Source organism: Maylandia zebra, linkage group LG9, assembly GCF_041146795.1.
Source record: "Maylandia zebra isolate NMK-2024a linkage group LG9, Mzebra_GT3a, whole genome shotgun sequence".
NCBI classification, from domain to species: domain Eukaryota; kingdom Metazoa; phylum Chordata; class Actinopteri; order Cichliformes; family Cichlidae; genus Maylandia; species Maylandia zebra.
The window spans coordinates 37,109,626-37,129,168 of NC_135175.1; the positions used below are offsets into that span (position 1 = coordinate 37,109,626).

Consider the following 19,543-nt stretch of genomic DNA (forward strand, 5'->3'; position numbering starts at 1 on the left):
TGGGGGTGGCTGTAGCTCAGGAGGTAGAGCAGGACACCTACTGATCGGAAGGTTGGTGGTTCAATCCCTGGCTCCTCCAGTGTGCATGTCAAGTGTCCCTGGGCAAGATACTAACCCCAAGTTGCTCTTCGATGCATCCATTGGAGTGTGAATGTGTGTGAATGTACTTAGAAAGCACTAAGTATAGAGAAAGTGCGTGTGAGAAACGGTGTGATTGGGTGAATGTGGCATGTTGTATACAGCGCTTTGAGTACTCTGGGAGAGTAGAAAAGCGCTATATAAGAATAAGTCCATTTACCATTCCATCTTACTGACATGTACTTGAGGTTCGGGGAGCAGGTTCGTTGTTGCACCAGCTTTCATGCACGTAGATAAAGGGGGTCAGGTCTGCTGCTGCTGTCAGTCACTGCTGCTGAGGGATCTTTTAAAACCAATTGGCCTGCTCGCCAATCAGGAAGGACCTGTAGATAAAGACATAGAATACCACAAAACTCGGCCAGGGCCGTAACAGTCTCGCTATGTGAGTGCGATGAAAGTACCACGAAACAATGTCTGGTGCAGGTCCCCGATGTCTGTGAGGTCCTGGCAGGTGTAGCGAATTTTGAAAGCAGAACCAATAGTGCACAAAGAAATTAAAAGGATGTACAAACTAAGGAAACTAAACAAAAGAGAGGAGTACTAAGACGGAGAGCCATAAGCCGCTGCAACAACTTGTGCCGGCGTCTTGGAAGGATATGGCAGCTCTCCTCTTGTAGTGCTTGTTAAGCTGGGATTAGAAGCCTGGACCGCAGACTCCAGGGGAAAATATTACCTGGAAAGACCAAAGTAACCTATTAGAGGTATTTACACTAATATAGATTAATACTCAGTTTAAACTGCAGCAGATTTTATCAAAGCAGTTTGACAAGAGCAAAGCAAAGAATAAAAAGAATAATCAGATTACATCAATTTTACTTATTGAACCAACCCACTTTGAGCTGATTAGAATTAGAATTAGAATTCAACTTTATTGTCATTGCACATGCACAGGTACAGGGCAACGAAATGCAGTTTGCATCCATCCAGAAGTGCTTTAGTGATATAGATATATTACAATATATATTAGCAATAATATAGATATGTAAGTATATTACAGAAATGGGTCTATTATGGTATGTTATAATGTACACGGTATGAAGTATGTTGTGAATATTCTATAACTATAAGTATGTACAGGCTGTAGTGAGTACAAGCTATGTACAGGATATGAACAGGATATAAATATGAAAAACTATACAGAATATGAAATAAATAACTTTACAGAAATCTGAGATATACAGTTATACAGAAATGGGAACTATGCAAGTTGTAAACAGTTGTAGGGTTAAAAATTATTGTGATGATGATTTAGTTCATTTGGGGCGATGAGAGGGACACTTCCAGCACTGTCGATTTGTTCATGGAAATAATCAGGAGAGCAGTATTCACTGATAGATCCCACATCTTCTTAAAGTTATAATCTGGACACTGATGGAAGTCCTAATCCTTCTCAGAATTATAATCCAATACAGCAATGATGATGATGATGATGATGAAGATGATAAGCAGTCTGTAATTCCAGTCCACTGTGGCCAATCTCCCCTTCCCTCCTCGGCTGGAGTTTCCGACTTCTGGAACCCTTTGAACTGCTCGTCTCACAGGATGCCGCAGACCGACCCAGAACACTTCCATGCATCCCAGTTTATACTTTCAAGTCACCCACCTTTCTTTCTAAAATCTAATCAATCAATCGGGTGTTTACATCAGATTCATTGATCTTCAGCCTCACCTTACTTTCCTTCATCTGTGACCTCTGACCCCCTTTAACTAAAGCAATGGTTATTTCATTTCATGTCTTTATTCAGTTCACATTTCATTAGCATGTTCATTATAGCATAATCCATTTAATCCAAATGTATCTTTGATTACGAATAAAGATGATCTACTTACTAGCATATAGTGAAAGGCTCTGTTTAGCTCTCTGACCATTTTCAACACGCTTAACACATAAGGCTGAATATCAGGTCCTTTTATTCCCTCAGGTATGATGTCAGGCACGGCCAGGAGGACTTGAATCTGTCCACATTACGCAACAACACTAAACATGTCTTTGTAAGCAGACATGGACACACGCTTTGTCTAATAAACTTACATCTTTCATTCTTTATACAGATTGAAGGAATGTGGTTTATCAGAGATCAGCTGTGATTATCTGGCAGCAGCGTTGAAGTCCAGCCCCTCTCATCTGAGAGAGCTGGACCTGACGTCCAATGACCTGAAGGATTCAGGAGTGAAGCATCTGTGTGGTTTTCTGGAGAGTCCAGGATGTGGGCTTGAAACTCTGAGGTCAGTCACCATTTTTTAGTTGTGCTGAGATGAATATGATGTTAAAGTTGTGCTGAAACTAAACTGCAGACATAATGCTGATATACTGATCCACACTGAGGATCTTCATGGTAAAGTCTGTTTTAATAGAATTCGGGGCTGTTAGTCTCAATAATATCTGATAAGAAAGCTGCTTTAGCTGCCTTAACAGAGTTCTGGTATAGAGAGCGGCTCCTACAAAGAATGTCATATGATATCTAAATGTCTGTGAAGGTTCTCAGTCATCCAGGTCATCGTAGTCAAAGGAGCTTGCAAAGAAAAGCGTCTGGACTTCTTTAAGTTACTTGAAGACATTTCACCTCTCATCCGAGAAGCTTCTTCAGTTCTAAGGTCAAATGGTGGAGAGTCCCAGATATAGGCCTAGTGGGAGTGACCCCCCACAGAGGGACAAAAGGACCCCTGATGATCCCCTAATCGCCTGAGCCAAGGTGTGAAACTGGGTGTGGGTCCCAATCAGCCAGAGTTTCGGGTGAGTTCATTGTGAAACCTGGCCCCACCTTATCATGCGAATTCCTGAGGTCAGATGGCCCAGGATGTGAGTGGGCGTTAAGGCGTCTGGGAAGGGATCTTAGCATACACCACATTGTTAAGTCTGGTGTATGCTGTACAGTGCAGCGAGGAATGCCCAGACCTCTACATTGGAGAGACCAAACAGCCACTTCACAAGCGCATGGCACAACACAGAAGAGCCACCTCCACAGGACAAGACTCAGCTGTCCATCTGCATCTTAAGGATAAAGGACACTCTTTCGAGGATGCCAATGTTCACATTTTGGACAGAGAGGACTAGGGATGGGTACCGGTGTCCGGTGCCATGATGGCGCCGGTTCTGACATAAACGGTAGTAACCAGACCAAAAAGCAGCGCACATTTCGGCGCTTTATTTCGGTGCTTTATTTCAGTGCTTCTTTTTCCTGAGCTGTGATACACTTCTAGCCAATCATTTTACGTTTCCGAGGATAGTAGGCGGGTCCAGGTACGTACGTTCTTTTAGAGCAGAGCTACCGATTAAAAATGCCCAAGGCGAAGCGGTCAAAAGTCTGGCTGTACTTCACAGCAAAAGATGCAAACTCAGCAGCCTGCAACAAGTGCTTTAAGCTGATACTGTGATACTGTCAAAGGAGGTAACACCTCAAATCCGATGAAACACCTGGCGACGCATAGTATTTTTTTAAAAAGCCGAGAAATGCGCCGTATTTGATAGCTTGCTGTGAGACCTCACACCGAGCACATCTACTGCGGGTGGGTTGCCTGTTATCGGACCTGGAGTTAGCAACATCCCCCAAAAACACGAAGAGTAGAGTCCTGGCCCCTAGCCCTGCCAGTGTAGCAGAAATGATGAGGATGATGATGCAGCAGCAGCCGTTCTTCTCTGCGTGAGTAGCTTAATGTTGTTCGTGTGTAATTTACGTTGAGTAGGCTAACCACGTGATTACATTAATGCATGTAAGGTGAACTAGCAAACACCATCATAGCTACATGCAGCTGTCTTCTTGTTTGATGACAGATACTTCCTGCACCCTGGCCAAAAAGGCTAAAATGACCAAAGAAAAAGTGGAAAACAGTTAAACATGAGAGGTTTAGGACAAAGTTTGTGTCTTTTCCATTGTTTAAGCACTGCTTCCAGCCAAGAGTGATACCATATATGCCCCATAGCTGCAGAAAAGGCTAACATTGTTATCTTTTTACAAAAAAACAGCTGAACATGAGAGGTTTTTGGACCAATTTTGTGTTCTCCATTCTTTAAGCACCGTTTAAGCACCGGCACCGTTTCAAAAGTACCAATTTGGCACCGGTATCGGATAAAACCTAAACGATACCCATCCCTAGAGAGGACAGATGGTTTGAAAGAGTGAAAGAAGCCATCTACAGGGAGTGCAGAATTATTAGGCAAATGAGTATTTTGTCCACATCATCCTCTTCATGCATGTTGTCTTACTCCAAGCTGTATAGGCTCGAAAGCCTACTACCAATTAAGCATATTAGGTGATGTGCATCTCTGTAATGAGAAGGGGTGTGGTCTAATGACATCAACACCCTATATCAGGTGTGCATAATTATTAGGCAACGTCCTTTCCTTTGGCAAAATGGGTCAAAAGAAGGACTTGACAGGCTCAGAAAAGTCAAAAATAGTGAGATATCTTGCAGAGGGATGCAGCAGTCTCAAAATTGCAAAGCTTCTGAAGCGTGATCATCAAACAATCGAGCGTTTCATTCAAAATAGTCAACACGGTTGCAAGAAGCGTGTGGAAAAACCAAGGCGCAAAATAACTGCCCATGAACTGAGAAAAGTCAAGCGTGCAGCTGCCAAGATGCCACTTGCCACCAGTTTGGCCATATTTCAGAGCTGCAACATCACTGGAGTGCCCAAAAGCACAAGGTGTGCAATACTCAGAGACATGGCCAAGGTAAGAAAGGCTGAAAGACGACCACCACTGAACAAGACACACAAGCTGAAACGTCAAGACTGGGCCAAGAAATATCTCAAGACTGGTTTTTCTAAGGTTTTATGGACTGATGAAATGAGAGTGAGTCTTGATGGGCCAGATGGATGGGCCCGTGGCTGGATTGGTAAAGGGCAGAGAGCTCCAGTCCGACTCAGACGCCAGCAAGGTGGAGGTGGAGTACTGGTTTGGGCTGGTATCATCAAAGATGAGCTTGTGGGGCCTTTTCGGGTTGAGGATGGAGTCAAGCTCAACTCCCAGTCCTACTGCCAGTTTCTGGAAGACACCTTCTTCAAGCAGTGGTACAGGAAGAAGTCTGCATCCTTCAAGAAAAACATGATTTTCATGCAGGACAATGCTCCATCACACGCGTCCAAGTACTCCACAGCGTGGCTGGCAAGAAAGGGTATAAAAGAAGAAAAACTAATGACATGGCCTCCTTGTTCACCTGATCTGAACCCCATTGAGAACCTGTGGTCCATCATCAAATGTGAGATTTACAAGGAGGGAAAACAGTACACCTCTCTGAACAGTGTCTGGGAGGCTGTGGTTGCTGCTGCACGCAATGTTGATGGTGAACAGATCAAAACACTGACAGAATCCATGGATGGCAGGCTTTTGAGTGTCCATTCTATGAAGAAATTCTATGACTCTGTTGTGGCTTCTGCTATCTTTTATGGTGTGGTCTGCTGGGGCGGCAGCATCTCTGCTGGGGACAGGAAGAGACTGAACAGGGTGATCCGAAGGGCCAGCTCTGTTCTAGGATGCCCTCTGGACCCAGTGGAGGTGGTGAGTGACAGGAGAACGGCGGCTAAGCTGTCATCCCTGATGGACAACATCTCCCACCCCATGCAGCAGACTGTGACAGCACTGAGCAGCTCCTTCAGTGGGAGACTGCGGCACCCACGGTGTGGGACGGAAAGATTTCGCAGGTCTTTCCTCCCCACTGCTGTCAGACTCCATAATAAAGACTTTAACTGATCAAGCACACACATCCATACATATGCAATAATACTAAGTGCAATAATCCTTTCTGTCATCGTTGTATTTTTACTCAGTTGTATATAGTATATAATTTGTATTTGTATTCTATTTTTATCTTATTGTATATTTATTTTATTTTATTCTACTGTATATAGTATTTTATTTTATTCTATTCTGTACAGTTGTGTACTGTATTTATTCTTATTGTATTCTAATTTTTGCCTCATAACTTTTGCACTGTCCACTTCCTGCTGTGACAAAACAAATTTCCCACGTGTGGGACTAATAAAGGTTATCTTATCTTATCTTATCTTATCTTATCTTATCTTATCTTATCTTGCAAAGAAAGGTGGCTATATTGGTCGCTGATTTGTTTTTGTTTTGTTTTTGAATGTCAGAAATGTATATTTGTGAATGTGGAGATGTTATATTGGTGTCACTGGTAAAAAGAAATAATTGAAATGGGTATATATTTGTTTTTTGTTAAGTTGCCTAATAATTATGCACAGTAATAGTCACCTGCACACACAGATATCCCCCTAAAATAGCTAAAACTAAAAACAAACTAAAAACTACTTCCACAAACATTCAGCTTTGATATTAATGAGTTTTTTGGGTTCATTGAAAACATGGTTGTTGTTCAATAATAACATTATTCCTCAAAAATACAACTTGCCTAATAATTCTGCACCCCCTGTATGTCCACTGTGAGCGACCATCTTCTAACAGAGGCGGTGGTTTACGACACCAACTCTCTGCCATCTATAATCCAGTTCTGAGATCCCTTCCCAGACGTCTTAACGCCCACTCAAATCAAATCAAATCAAATCAAATCAAATCACTTTTATTGTCACATCACATGTGCAGGTACATTGGTACAGCACATGTGATGTGAAATTCTTGTGTGCGAGCTTCACAAGCAACAGAGTTGTGCAAAATACAATAATGTAAACAAGCAAAATACAAGAATGGCTACATCTGAAACTAATAAATATATGTACAATATATAATAGTATATACATTTCTGGATGTGTATACTAAATATTTTTCTACGTGTGTGTGTGTGTGTGTGTGTGTGTGTACACCTATTTTACAAATTAAATAGAGTAAACAATAAATAAAATATATAAAAATATACAGAGTTGAATATGTGCAAAACAGTGGCATTTATATACAGTATGGAGTGCATAATGTTGAAGTTCCAGTAGTGAAGCTGAGGTGTCTATGACGTGTTCAGCAGTCTGATGGCCTGATGGAAGAAGCTGTCTCTCAGTCTGCTGGTACGGGACCGGATGCTGCAGAACCTCCTTCCTGATGGAAGCAGTCTGAACAGTTTATGGCTGGGGTGACTGGAGTCCTTGATGATCCTCCCCGCTTTCCTCAGGCACCGCTTCCTGTAGATGTCTTGGAGGGAGGGAAGCTCACCTCCAATTATCCGTTCAGAGCACCGCACTACTCTCTGGAGAGCTTTGCAGTTGTAGGCGGTGCTGTTGCCATACCAGGTGGTGATGCATCCAGTGAGGATGCTCTCAATGGCACAGTGATAGAAGGTCCTGAGGATGCGGGGGCTCATGCCAACTGTCAGAACTCTGGCACAGGTTTTCAGCCAACAGGTCCTTAGACAGGCAGCCAAAATCATCAATGACCCCTCTCACATTCTTCACCCTGCATTTCAATGGCTCCCCTCTGGGCGATGCCTCCGCTGCATTTCCTGCAGGACTGAGGGGAGGAGAGCCACCTTTGTCCCCAAAAGCCACCCTGCTTTTTAACTCCAGCCGATGAGACCATTTCCCAAACCAGAAACATAAACTACTCTACACTCTTTTTATACTGCTATTTTATTCACTTTTACTCACTTACAGTTATTTATTCACCTTTCAGTCACTTTAATTTTAAAAATGTGTTTTAAAATTAAATTGTCTAATAAACTTACATCTTTCATTCTTCATACAGTTTGATGGACTGTGATTTGTCAAAGATCAGCTGTGATTATCTGGCAGCAGCGCTGAAGTCCAACCCCTCCCATCTGAGAGAGCTGGACCTACAATATAACAACCTGAAGGATCCAGATGTGAAGCAGCTGTCTGATCTTCAGCAGAGTCCAGACTGCAAACTGGAGACTCTGTGGTGAGTAGAGTGATGGAGTGAGTGGGTGGTGCTGTCAGCAGTATTGTACTAAACACAGTCAGTATGAAACAAAGATCCAGTGTTTCCTGTAAAGCTGCAGCTTCTCAGTGAAGCTGTGAGAGGAGAACAGTGACAGGCTTCAGGATTGGACACAAACACTTCCTGTTTCTGGCTTTTTGTCACCTTTATGGTCACCATAGTAACGGCTGACACGCTCTGATCAAACGCTGTCAACAGCCAATCAGCTCTCTGAACAAAGCAGCACGCAGACCAATGACTGCATTCATTTCCAAGTTTAAAGCAGTGAAGAACACAGTCTGTAGGTGAGGAAGAATTTAGTGAGAGCAGATGTTTGGATGGAATTCCTCCAGTGAACAGCTGGAACCGTCCATCTGGATTGTTGGGCTTGTTGTTGGGGTTCCTACAGAGCTCAGAGTGGACACACCAAGGTTCTTCTAATGAATGAAAGTCCAAACTCAGACTAGGAGGGAAAAACATTTTCATCAACTTCAATAAAAATCCAAAGATTAGAAAAAGTGAAGCAACAATTCAATTCAATTCAATTTAATTTTATTTATATAGCGCCCAATCACAAAAAAAGTCACCTCAAGGCGCTTCATAGGTACAGAGAAAAACCCAACAATCATATGACCCCCTATGAGCAGCACTTTGGCGACAGTGGGAAGGAAAAACTCCCTTTTAACAGGAAGAAACCTCCGGCAGAACCAGGCTCAGGGAGGGGCGGGGCCATCTGCTGTGACCAGTTGGGGTGAGAGAAGGAAAACAGGATGAAGACATGCTGTGGAAGAGAGACAGAGGTTAATAACAGATATGATTCAATGCAGAGAGGCCTGTTAACACATAGTGAGCGAGAAAGGTGACTGGAAAGGAAAAACTCAATGCATCATGGGAATCCCCGGCAGCCTACATCTATTGCAGCATAACTAAGGGAGGATTCAGGGTCACCTGGTCCAGCCCTAACTATATGCTTTAGCAAAAAGGAAAGTTTGAAGCCTAATCTTGAAAGTAGAGATAGTGTCTGTCTCCTGAATCCAAACTGGAAGCTGGTTCCACAGAAGAGGGGCCTGAAAACTGAAGGCTCTGCCTCCCATTCTACTTTTAAATACTCTAGGAACAACAAGTAGGCCTGCAGAGCGAGAGCGAAGTGCTCTAATAGGGTGATATGGTACTACAAGGCCATTAAGATAAGATGGGGCCTGATTATTTAAGACCTTGTATGTGAGGAGCAGGATTTTGAATTCTGGATTTAACAGGAAGCCAATGAAGGGAAGCCAAAACAGGAGAAATCTGCTCTCTCTTTCTAGTCCCTGTCAGGACTCTTGCTGCAGCATTTTGGATCAGCTGAAGGCTTTTCAGGGAGTTTTTAGGACTTCCTGATAATAATGAATTACAGTCGTCCAGCCTGGAAGTAATAAATGCATGAACTAGTTTTTCAGCGTCACTCTGAGACAGGATATTTCTAACTTTAGAGATGTTGCACAAATGGAAGAAAGCAGTCTTACATATTTGTTTAATATGTGCGTTGAAGGACATGTCCTGGTCAAAAATGACTCCAAGGTTCCTCACAGCGTTACTGGAGGCCAAGGTAATGCCATCCAGAGTAAGAATCTGGTTAGATACCATATTTCTAAGCTTTTCAGGGCCGAGTACAATAACCTCAGTTTGATCTGAATTAAGAAGCAGAAAGTTAGCGGCCATCCAGGTCTTTATGTCTTTAAGACATTCCTGCAGTTTGACTCATTGGTGTGTGTTATCTGGCTTCATGGACAGATAGAGCTGGGTGTCATCTGCATAGCAGTGTAAATGTATGCTATGTCTTCTAATGATGCTGCCTAAGGGAAGCATGTATAATGTAAATAGAATTGGTCCTAGCACTGAACCCTGTGGAACTCCATAATTAACCTTAGTGTGAAGAGGACTCTCCATTTACATGAACAAGCTGGAGTCTATTAGATAGATATGATACAAACCACTGCAGCACAGTACCTGTAATACCTACAGCATAAGATAAGATAAGATAAGATAGAACTTTATTAATCCCTCGGGTGGGTCCTCTGGGAAATTCGACTTCCAAAAAAAGCACAGCAACGACCCAAGTTACAGTTACAGAACTGTTATATATATATACACACACACACACACACACACACACATATATAAATACAGAGACAAATATAAATAAAATATACAAAGGGGATAAATAGAATAAATAGGAATAAAAAATAAAAATACAAGTGAATTGCACATTTCAAGTATTGAGTCTATTGCACTGTTGACTGTTGAGCATGTTCTAATCGCTCTAATAGGATATTATGGTCGACAGTATCGAACTCTGCACTGAGGTCTAGCAGGACAAGCACAGAGATGAGTCCACTGTCAGAGGCCATAAGAAGATCATTTGTAACCAGTACTTGTAACACGTTACTGTAATCCGATTACTTTTTTCAAGTAACGAGCAAAGTAAAGGATTACTATTGCAAAAACGGTAATTAGATTACCGTTACTTTCCCGTAGGAACGCTGCGTTACTGCGTTACTAAAACCGTGATTTTTTTTGTGAGAGTATCTCATGACAGTGACGTAAGTGAGTGTGACGTTCGTGACAAGAGCTGTGTGCAGATCAACAATGGATAATATATCAAGTGCAGGAGAGAGTATGAGCATACACCGTTTAAAGCGTGGAAGTACTGACCTTACTTTGAGTTTGATTCCATAAAAGTGACAAAAACATTAGTGTCCATTGTGCGTGGGAAGAAAACTTTTTACAGTGAAAAAAAACCCCTAAACTTCCGAGCAAGCACCGAGTAGCTACGACGTAATGGGAAACTCACAGAGAAACTCACGGACTCTTCAACTGACTGCAGCACACCTGCACCAGGGTAAACCTCCGCCTACCCCCAGTCCTGCTTTACAGGTGAAAATAGGGCAACAGGACCGCTGAGTCTTTGACTTTATTTATTTTCTGCTGTGTTTTACTTGCATCTATTTGAAAGACTGAGTGTAAACACAAAAAATATGTTATTTTATGTGCTGGAATGTGCAGAAAATAGGTTTAAATGTTAAACTAATTTATTCAAGTCAGAGAATGTTGCATATAATTACATTTTTGCTTGATGCATAAAGTAAAAAGATTAAAACCAATAAAACAAGTTTTAAAAAGAGACTTTTCCATTTGATTACATTTTGTATGATGGATTATGTAGAAAAACTAGAATTGGGCTGAAAGATCTATCGCTTTATCACCAATCGTGTTTTTAAAAAGTAACTAAGTAACTAAGTAACCAAGTAATTAATTACTTTTGAAAATAAGTAATCAGTAAAGTAACAGGATTACTTTGTTGGGGGAGTAATCAGTAATTAGTTACTGATTACTTTTTTCAAGTAACTTGACCAACACTGTACCTGACAGGAAACATGGCAGCTCAAACGCTCAAAAGCTTGGTTATACTTTTCAAGAATGGATGACAACAGGGCAACTTGCAATACTTGCAAAGTAGATACTTCATTTAAGGGAGGAAACACTACGAATATGCAAAAGCATTTGCTCACAAAACACATGATGACCTTAAATGAATGTCGTGTTTTTAATTCGGTAACGTTTGCACGTCCTCTCCCGTTAACGCAGCAGGTAAATAATCAACTAACAGTGCATATTATGTTAGCGCGGATTTAGTGACCATGATGAGACAGAGTCTGGCTCAGATGCTGGCAGCTCTCGCTGCAGTCTGCCGGCAGCGTCTCCTTTCAGGCCAGGATAGACGAATGTCACCGAGCAGTGACTCAGTTTGTGGTCAAAGGCTTGCACCCGTTTGCCACAGCAGATGATTTTCAGTGAGTGAATGTGTTTAATTGTAGGCAGGGACATTACTGGATATTCTTGTGTAATTGCTGCAGAATAATTTATGTTATACTTTTTTTTGCTACAGAAGAATATTTATTTTATTATTTTACATTTAAAAAGATTTTCCCTGGGGATCCTGTGACACCCATTGAAGAGCCGTAGGCTGGATCTCTTAAGATCTCACTGCTGGGTTTGTAAGGCCATGTTACTCCTAAATTTCTATCTTGTTCAAAGAGAAGATATAAAACAAAGTTCTAAGCTAATCGACCTTAGTGTTCTCCTTTTTTAAAAAGAATCGATAAAGAATCGATAAAGAATCGATAAAGAATCGGATCGTTATACAGAATCTAAAATGGAATCGGAATCGTGAAAATCTTATCAATACCCATCCCTAGTCCCAGCACTGACGTCCCTGCTGCTCTTTATACTGGATGTGCTGCATCACTGACTGACAGCTGATGAAGTCTCTGGAAACACTCGTTTATCTCCTCTGCTCTTCCTCCTTCTCTCTGCAGGTGGAGGTGATGATGGTAAACAGGACGGTGTGTGTGCTGAGAGGAGCAGCTGTGTCCTGATGATCCAGAGAGGTTGAAGCAGCAGCAGCTTGTGTGTAGAGACGCTCTGACTGGGCCATGTTACTGGGAGGTGGAGAGGAGAGCTTCATCCAGCAGTGACTGACAGAGGAATGAAGTGCAGATGACTGTCAGTGCTGCAGAGTGAACTGCTCTGAGAACAGCTCCACTGTCAGACACAATGTAGAGTCCAGCATCAGCCCTGTGTGTCCCTCTGGATCTGACAGGATCATCAGTGTATCTGGACTGCTCTGCTGCTGCTCTGTCCTTCTACAGTCTCTGCACAGGCTCTGTCTCACTCTGGAAAGATTTTACAACTTGTGTATTACAGAACATTAATATGATATTCAAACATGTGATCTTCTCTTTATTTCTGAATCTTTACCAAATAAAGAAAAACCAAACTAACAAACAGAACCTGTCGTGTCCTTTTTCACCACATCTGTGAATCTTTTCTGTGTTTCCCTCTTTTCCTCCTTCCTGCAGCTCCATCTTCATCATTCTGTGTCCAGTATATGTGAACATGTCCAAAGCATCTGAGCCTCATGTTGCCCGTTTGTGTGAGTTACGCCTGTCGTTGTGTTGTGGTGTATAAATCAGGGGCAGGAGACAGCGCTGGATCTCTGAGTTCTTTACTGTCAATTTCTGCAACATCTGCAATATCTAGAAATGCAAACCTGTGAGCTGTGTGTGTTGTGCGTCTGCTCGGCCACCTCTCCTCCGGCCATGCTGGAAGCAGCTGTGTTTGACAGTTTTATCGACTCGACAATAATCGAACAAATTAAATGTTCAAAAATATCAACTTAAGCACTTCAAAGTCAACAAAAAGCTTAAAAAATGAAATAATATTTCAGTGAAAAAACAACAGCTCATAAGAACGATACACAAAATAATACAGAAACCAACAAACACAACTTATTAACCAGGATCCATGTTTTTGTCACAAACACTGAATCAGCTGATTCACTCTTTATGTCTCTGAGTTTTGTGATTATAGTTCTGGTTTGTGTGTCTTCACTGTGTCCCACGTCTCCTTACTTTGGACTCTGTATTTCCTGTTTTACTTTGACAGTCCTGTGTTACTGTTTCCTGTCTCGTGTGTGTAATTGGTCCCAGCTGTGTCTCCCTCCTGTCTCCCGTTCCTGATTACTAAACTGCGTCCACGCCGCCGGCGCTCCTCTCCACAGCTGGATTTCAGAGCATCCAGCTGTGGTGAGTGATGGAGACACTTTCTCTGCTCCCTCAGTAATCAGGACAGTTTATTGAACATCAGAGGACATAAAGGACTGTTTTTCACCTGCCCATCCTGAAGCTGGACATTAAAGACTGCTGGCTTCAAGGACATTAATCCCAGTGTCAGCCAGCCAATAACAGCCTGTGTTTTTCAGCTCTTTAGGAGTCAGAAATGAGAAAGACACAGACTGCTAACCTCTCCCTGCAGGAAATAAGCTCCGCCTCTTCCTTTCCTGTATATGAGTGAGTCTGACACGAGACACAATGAGTTTCCTGTTTATTGTGACTTAAAGCGAGCAGCAAAGACACTAAACTGTGTGTTTCCAGCTGAAGCTGCTGTTTGTGTTGCTCCCACAATACTGTCTAAAACAGTCAGTGAGGAAAACTCAGTTTCTGCTTCCAAGCTCATTGTGAGAGGACACATTGTGTTCCTGCAAGTGCTGATTTTGTCTGCATCCCTGAGTTTAGTGAGCTGCCTCCAAGGACGTGTGAAACCCAGTGTGTTAAGGCTGCATCTCCCAGATGTTCCCACCTTTCCAGCACAGACGATAAATGTTCCCACAAAGGCTCAAAGACTGTTTTACTTTCTGGCCTCAAGAGATTGCTCAGTGAGCACCTGAGTGTTGGCGTGCAGCGTGTGGAGGCCTGCTGCATGAGGGGGCGTACAGCGTGAGGAGGCGTGTAGCGTGTGGAGGTGCAGTCAGCCTGGGGCTCGGTCACTCAGGCACGGCTGGCTGCCGGCGGAGCTCACGGGCGCGTCACTGCAACTCCCCCTGGCTTCTGCTCCGCGGCTGCTGAGTGAGCCCTCATCTGGGACTCTCCTCAGCTCTTTCTGGGACAGTGGCGCAGCTGCCCCTCTGTTGGTCTTCCTTGGTCTCTTGTGTTCTGGGGGCCTCTGGATGTCTGGAGTTTTGATCTCCTCCATACCTGCTTCATGCCCTGGAGGACGGGGCTGTGGCCCCCCCACACCCTCTAGCAGATCATTACATGAAGGAACCTTTTAAAAAAACAAGCGCGTCCATGCTCACAGGTGTACACACGGGTGATCACACCCACAAACTACACCCTTTTTGGCTCCTACCTCAAAGCACACTATGTTCTGTTGATCTTATGTGCTGCACAATAATGTTTAACATTTAGTATTTACTGTCATATTCCCATATATCATTGTGATGTTGTTTATTCTATTACTCTTGTTCTCTTCTGCTTGTTTTCTTTTTTCTTTCTCAGCAGGTGATCCAGGTGATCGATAGATGCATTTTTTTTTCTCTGCTCATTCTGTTGGTTTTTGTCTTTTGCCCTTCTCCCCCGTCCCTCTTCTCAGCTGTTTCTCTTTCCCTCTTTCTTTCTCCCCTTCTTTCCCCCAGTCAAGTCTGTCCCGTATTCAGTAAGTGAAAATAAAATAAACAATAAAAGGTGAATCAAATGGACCATTACGGCAAGGCTGGGATGGTCAGTTTGGTAAAGTAAATCCGTTGGGCATCTTTCTTTGCCTTTAAACAACAATTCTGATGCAAAAGAGCCAAACGGGACAGGCAAAAAAAAAGGAGGCGCAGTCATGCATGTCTCTAATCTTAGTTTGCTTTGTTTCACAAGTTTACATGAAGTATTTCTGACAGTTTGATGGAAACGGAGGAGACTCCTCCTCCTCGCTCTGTCTCTGTCACAAGGCCAGGTGCTGTCTTATACACTTTTACATGAAGCTGTTATATAAGCAGCTGGCGGGGCAATCGAGCTATAGTATGAATGAGGAGGGAGAGAGAGAGAAACAAAGAGGAGAACATTCACTCGCCTCCTTTCTGCAGTAACCTGATTTCCTCAGAGCACCACTGACCTGCTTCCTGCTCTGTGTCCACGTCTCACCTGGTTTCAGCTCTCAGTCACACAGGTGACCATGGTGACGTCACAGGGCTGGTTGGTTTTTGTGCAGAAACGGGACTCTACCTGAGTTCGTCCCTCCACACATCCTGAGGTCCTCGTTTGTTGTTGGTGTTTCAGGCATGGGCACCCTTCAGTCTTTGCAGGATCGCTGAGTCCCTTCAGTCCGTGATAGTAAACAGTAAACTTTAGGAACTCCAGTGAGATTTGTATTTTTGCAGTTTTGCATGCAGGAGCAGCCACACAGCTCCTCCTGCAGTGGAAGTACTGCTCTTTAAATGCACTGCGGTGCGTGATGTAGTGACCACTCGACCTCTGACCGGCTCCCAGCACAGGGAGAAACCAGCTGAGGGTCTGTGGCTTTAACACGCTCGTCCGTAACGAGCTCTGATCAGCTCTGAGCTTGGTTTACATGTGAGCACGTCAGCGTTCACAGAGCCTGCACGTGTTAGCGTGTGAGCTGACTCTGACAGCTGAGGTTTCTGTCTCACAAACGCCACAGAAACAGCTCGCCGGTTTAAACTTCCTGCTGATGCCTCACACACGAGTCCTTAAATCACTGGGAGCTGAAGCAGCAGGTGTCAGGAGGATCTGGGCTTTCAGCACTTTGGCTTCATGAAATGTGGAAAATGATGAAAACTTTTCTACTTGTGTCTCTGCAGACAGAGATCGCCTCAGCTTTTATTGTGAAAGTGTGAACGTCTCTGTGTGACATGAGGGATCAACACTGGGACTGAAAGTCCTGTTTATTTCTGTGTGTGTGTGTGTGTGTGTGTGTGTGTGTGTGTGTGTGTGTGTGTGTGTGTGTGTGTGTGTGTGTGTGTGTGTGTGTGTGTGTTCCTGTCTAGCTATCCTTGTAACCCTGACACTAAAACCACATTTTGAGGCCCTTTTGGTTTTAGTGTCAGGGTTACAATTAGGTTATGGTTAGGTTTAGGATGAGGGTTAGGCATTCATTTTTGCGTGTGGCCCTCTCGTGGCGTGTGTTGATGATGATGTGCTGTAACATCAGAAGACCGTGGCACGCTTGCAGCGTTCTCTCTCCTTCTTCTCGTTTCTCCTTCTGCCCACAGGTGAACTCGCTGCAGCAGCAGGAGCTTCTACAAGCAGGTGTGTGCGTGGAGCTCAGGGGCGTCCCGGCCGTGGAGCGCTGGGCCGGATCTTTACCCACTCAGGGAGACGTGAGGTCACTATGGAGCAGACGGCGTTTGTCAGGCTGCTCTGAGAGCATCAGGTACGAGTCCTGATGTCACAGCTGAACCCGAAGGTGCAGCTAAGAGGTTGTAGTTGAGTGATGACCTCCAGCTCACGCTGGTCTGCGGCTGTGATGAGTAACAGGCCGCAGTACGGTCTCGGGGTGGGGGTTAGTGGCTTTAGCGGCTCATCTACGCTCACTCACGACCATGAGCTCTGAGACAGTGACGTCACAGAGACGAGGTCCTCTGAGAGGTCTGTGCTGGGAGACGGCTCCGTGACCCAGGGCAGAGGTCACATGACAGGAAGTCTGAGCTTACCACGCCCTGCTGTTTCAGTCCTGTCCAGAGTGGAGCAGGTGGAGCAGGCGGCTGCAGAGGCAGCACCGAGGTGGAGAGAACGGTGGCACCTCCTTTGTTGTTTGCAGGCACACACTCACAGCAGGCTGTTACCCATCATGCCTCTGTGGGGTCCCCACTGTCAGCGTGGACTCTGTGTTTACGGAGGCCGAGCCTCCTTTGTGCTCGCACATCCGGGCTCTCTCTCTCTCTCTCTCTCTCTAGGAGCCATTTTGGACTCAGTTCAGCCTGGCTGCATCAAACCTGTCAACTCCGCGGCGACAAAGACTCCACGTCCGGTTGGGACCACCAAAATAAAAGTCTCTCTCAAACCTGCTGTACGTTCCTCGCGTGATCGTCAGTGAAGACCCAGGAAGGTGACGTCACAGCAGGGGTCGGAGCAGGAGGCTCCTCAGATCTGAGTCTCACGACGCAGACAGCTCTGTGAGATTTAACAGTGTCACACGTGTAGTTGTTAATGTTCACGCTGTCCTGACTCAGAGGCCTCCGGGCTCAGCTTCCTCTGTGAGAGGCCGGAGGACGCCATCATCACTGCAGCTGCAGCTAAACTGGTGAGAGTAAGAACACGCCTGCCAGCACCGACCTGCAGGAGCTCTCTCTCTGCACGAGACAGGGGGTGTGTGCGTTTACATATCTTTGTGAGGACAGAAAATTGGCGTGCTACTATACTCGTGGGGACCAACAGCCCGTCCCCACAGACATTTTCGAGACTAAAAATGTGGTTTTAGTGTCAGAGTTACGGTCAGACTCAGGGTTAGGGTAAGCAGCTCGGAAAGCATTGTGTTAATTAGACGTGCTCACTGAGATATGAAAACGCTTTTATTTTGAAAGCGGGAGTATGATCTGCGGGTAGGGGTTGCAGCAGCTTCACCAGCCTCCTGCAGCCCGTCCCCATCAGCCCGACCAGAGCGGAGAGGACGGAGAGAGAGAGGCAGAGGAGCGCGGGGCTGCGGGCTGTGCACGCGCTGCTGCTGGTCCGGACCGAGACTGACCCCCCCTACCCCCACACCCACCGGGCCGGGCCGCCGCTGTCCGCCCTGCACGGCTCAAGAACCGCGAGGAGACCTCCGAGGACCCGCTGGATTACACACACACACTCTGCCTTTAAACCTGGAGGACCCGGAGAACATGTGGCTGTCCTGGCTCACCTGCGCGCTCGTGCTGGGAACTCTGTGTGCAGGTAAGCACAGCTGTGTGCGCGCGTGTGACAGAGAGAGAGAGAGAGACTCGGCAGCACATGGCGAGGAGCGCGAGCAGGATTCAGGCTGGACCGAGGACCGCCCAGGAGTTCGTCCCCGGTGTCCCCGGTCTCTGGGCTTTTATTCACGGACTGTTTCAGATCAGAGCTGGACTCTGTGTGTGTGTGTGTGTGTGTGTGTGTCCTCTGCTTTGTTTCTGGTCTGCCGGTGTGATGCGTTCACGGTCAGGTGTGTTTGGCTGCGTTTCGGGGGGCTTGGCCGCTGCGCACGCGCGCATGCAGGCGGCCCTGTATTGTGTGCTTGTGCACGCTGGCGGATCAATAATAGATCATTCATTTTTCCATGTTTGATATTTGGCGCGCGCTTTGCTGTCGTGCACGCGCTCGTTACTACGACACGTCGCGGATGAATGAAGCCGCTCCGTCAGCAACGTGGACCCGTAGTAATGGAGCAGAGGCGCGTGACACCTCCTCAGACCCACCTCTGTGTGTGTGTGTGTGTGTGTGTGTGTGTGTGTGTGTGTGTGTGTGTGCGTGTGCTGACCTCTGACCTGGTTCCAGCAGTGCTGTGAGTCACGTGCCTCTGTGCACATCTGTCCAGCTGTGCTGTCTGTTAGTTACTTGTCTGTTCTAAGCCTGGACAGCCCATTCCTACAGCAAATGTGACCTTTGACCGCTGTCAAAGCCCAGAGAGCTGATTGGTCAGTATGGTGGAGCTGATGGAGGAAAACCTGAAAGTTCAACAAGCAGGCGGAGTTTAACACCGCCAGGTAAAAATAATATAATATAACCATTAAATATATTTAACTGAGATCTGCTCCTTCAGCAACAGACAGCTACAGACAGATTACGTAATCGGCCTACAAATGCGGCCTCAGGAGGATGTAGCCCCTGAATTTAGACACCCCCATAGTTTCTGTCTGGGCTTGTGCTGGTGTTACCTCCTGCTAGCCACTGTTCTGTCCTGTTAGCCCCCGTTAGTTCCTGTTAGCCCATGTTAGCCACTGTTCTGTCCTGTTAGCTCCTTTTAGCCCCATTAGCTCCTGTTAGCCACTGTTCTGTCCTGTTAGCCCCCGTTAGTTCCTGTTAGCCCATGTTAGCCACTGTTCTGTCCTGTTAGCCCCCGTTAGTTCCTGTTAGCCCATGTTAGCCACTGTTCTGTCCTGTTAGCTCCTTTTAGCCCCATTAGCTCCTGTTAGCCACTGTTCTGTCCTGTTAGCTCCTTTTAGCCCCATTAGCTCCTGTTAGCTTGTGTTTATTGTTAAAGACAAACACTGCTGTGGCCTCGCA

The 19,543-nt window shown here is 45.2% G+C and overlaps 2 protein-coding genes across 5 annotated transcripts in view; both read left to right on the plus strand.

The window, feature by feature from the left end:
• Positions 1–12,800, plus strand: part of LOC143420432 (ribonuclease inhibitor-like) — a 26,675-nt gene extending 13,875 nt beyond the window's left edge. For 2 of the 3 annotated variants that reach the window (XM_076888666.1, XM_076888663.1), the window contains 3 exons: positions 2,191–2,364; positions 7,785–7,955; positions 12,335–12,800. In XM_076888666.1, coding sequence (XP_076744781.1) covers positions 2,191–2,364; positions 7,785–7,955; positions 12,335–12,344 — 355 coding nt within the window. In that variant the 3' untranslated portion in view covers positions 12,345–12,800. Of the gene's footprint in view, positions 1–2,190; positions 2,365–2,616; positions 2,872–7,784; positions 7,956–12,334 lie in introns of those variants that run through there. The other variant, XM_076888664.1, reaches the window with a different exon arrangement.
• A 4,602-nt stretch (positions 12,801–17,402) lies between these two features.
• LOC101478569 (activin receptor type-2B) overlaps positions 17,403–19,543 on the plus strand; it is a 32,880-nt gene continuing 30,739 nt past the window's right edge. Inside the window, exons 1-2 of one of the 2 annotated variants that reach the window (XM_012924551.4) lie at positions 17,403–17,606; positions 17,887–18,235. In XM_012924551.4, coding sequence (XP_012780005.1) covers positions 18,184–18,235 — 52 coding nt within the window. In that variant the 5' untranslated portion in view covers positions 17,403–17,606; positions 17,887–18,183. The other variant, XM_004570749.5, reaches the window with a different exon arrangement.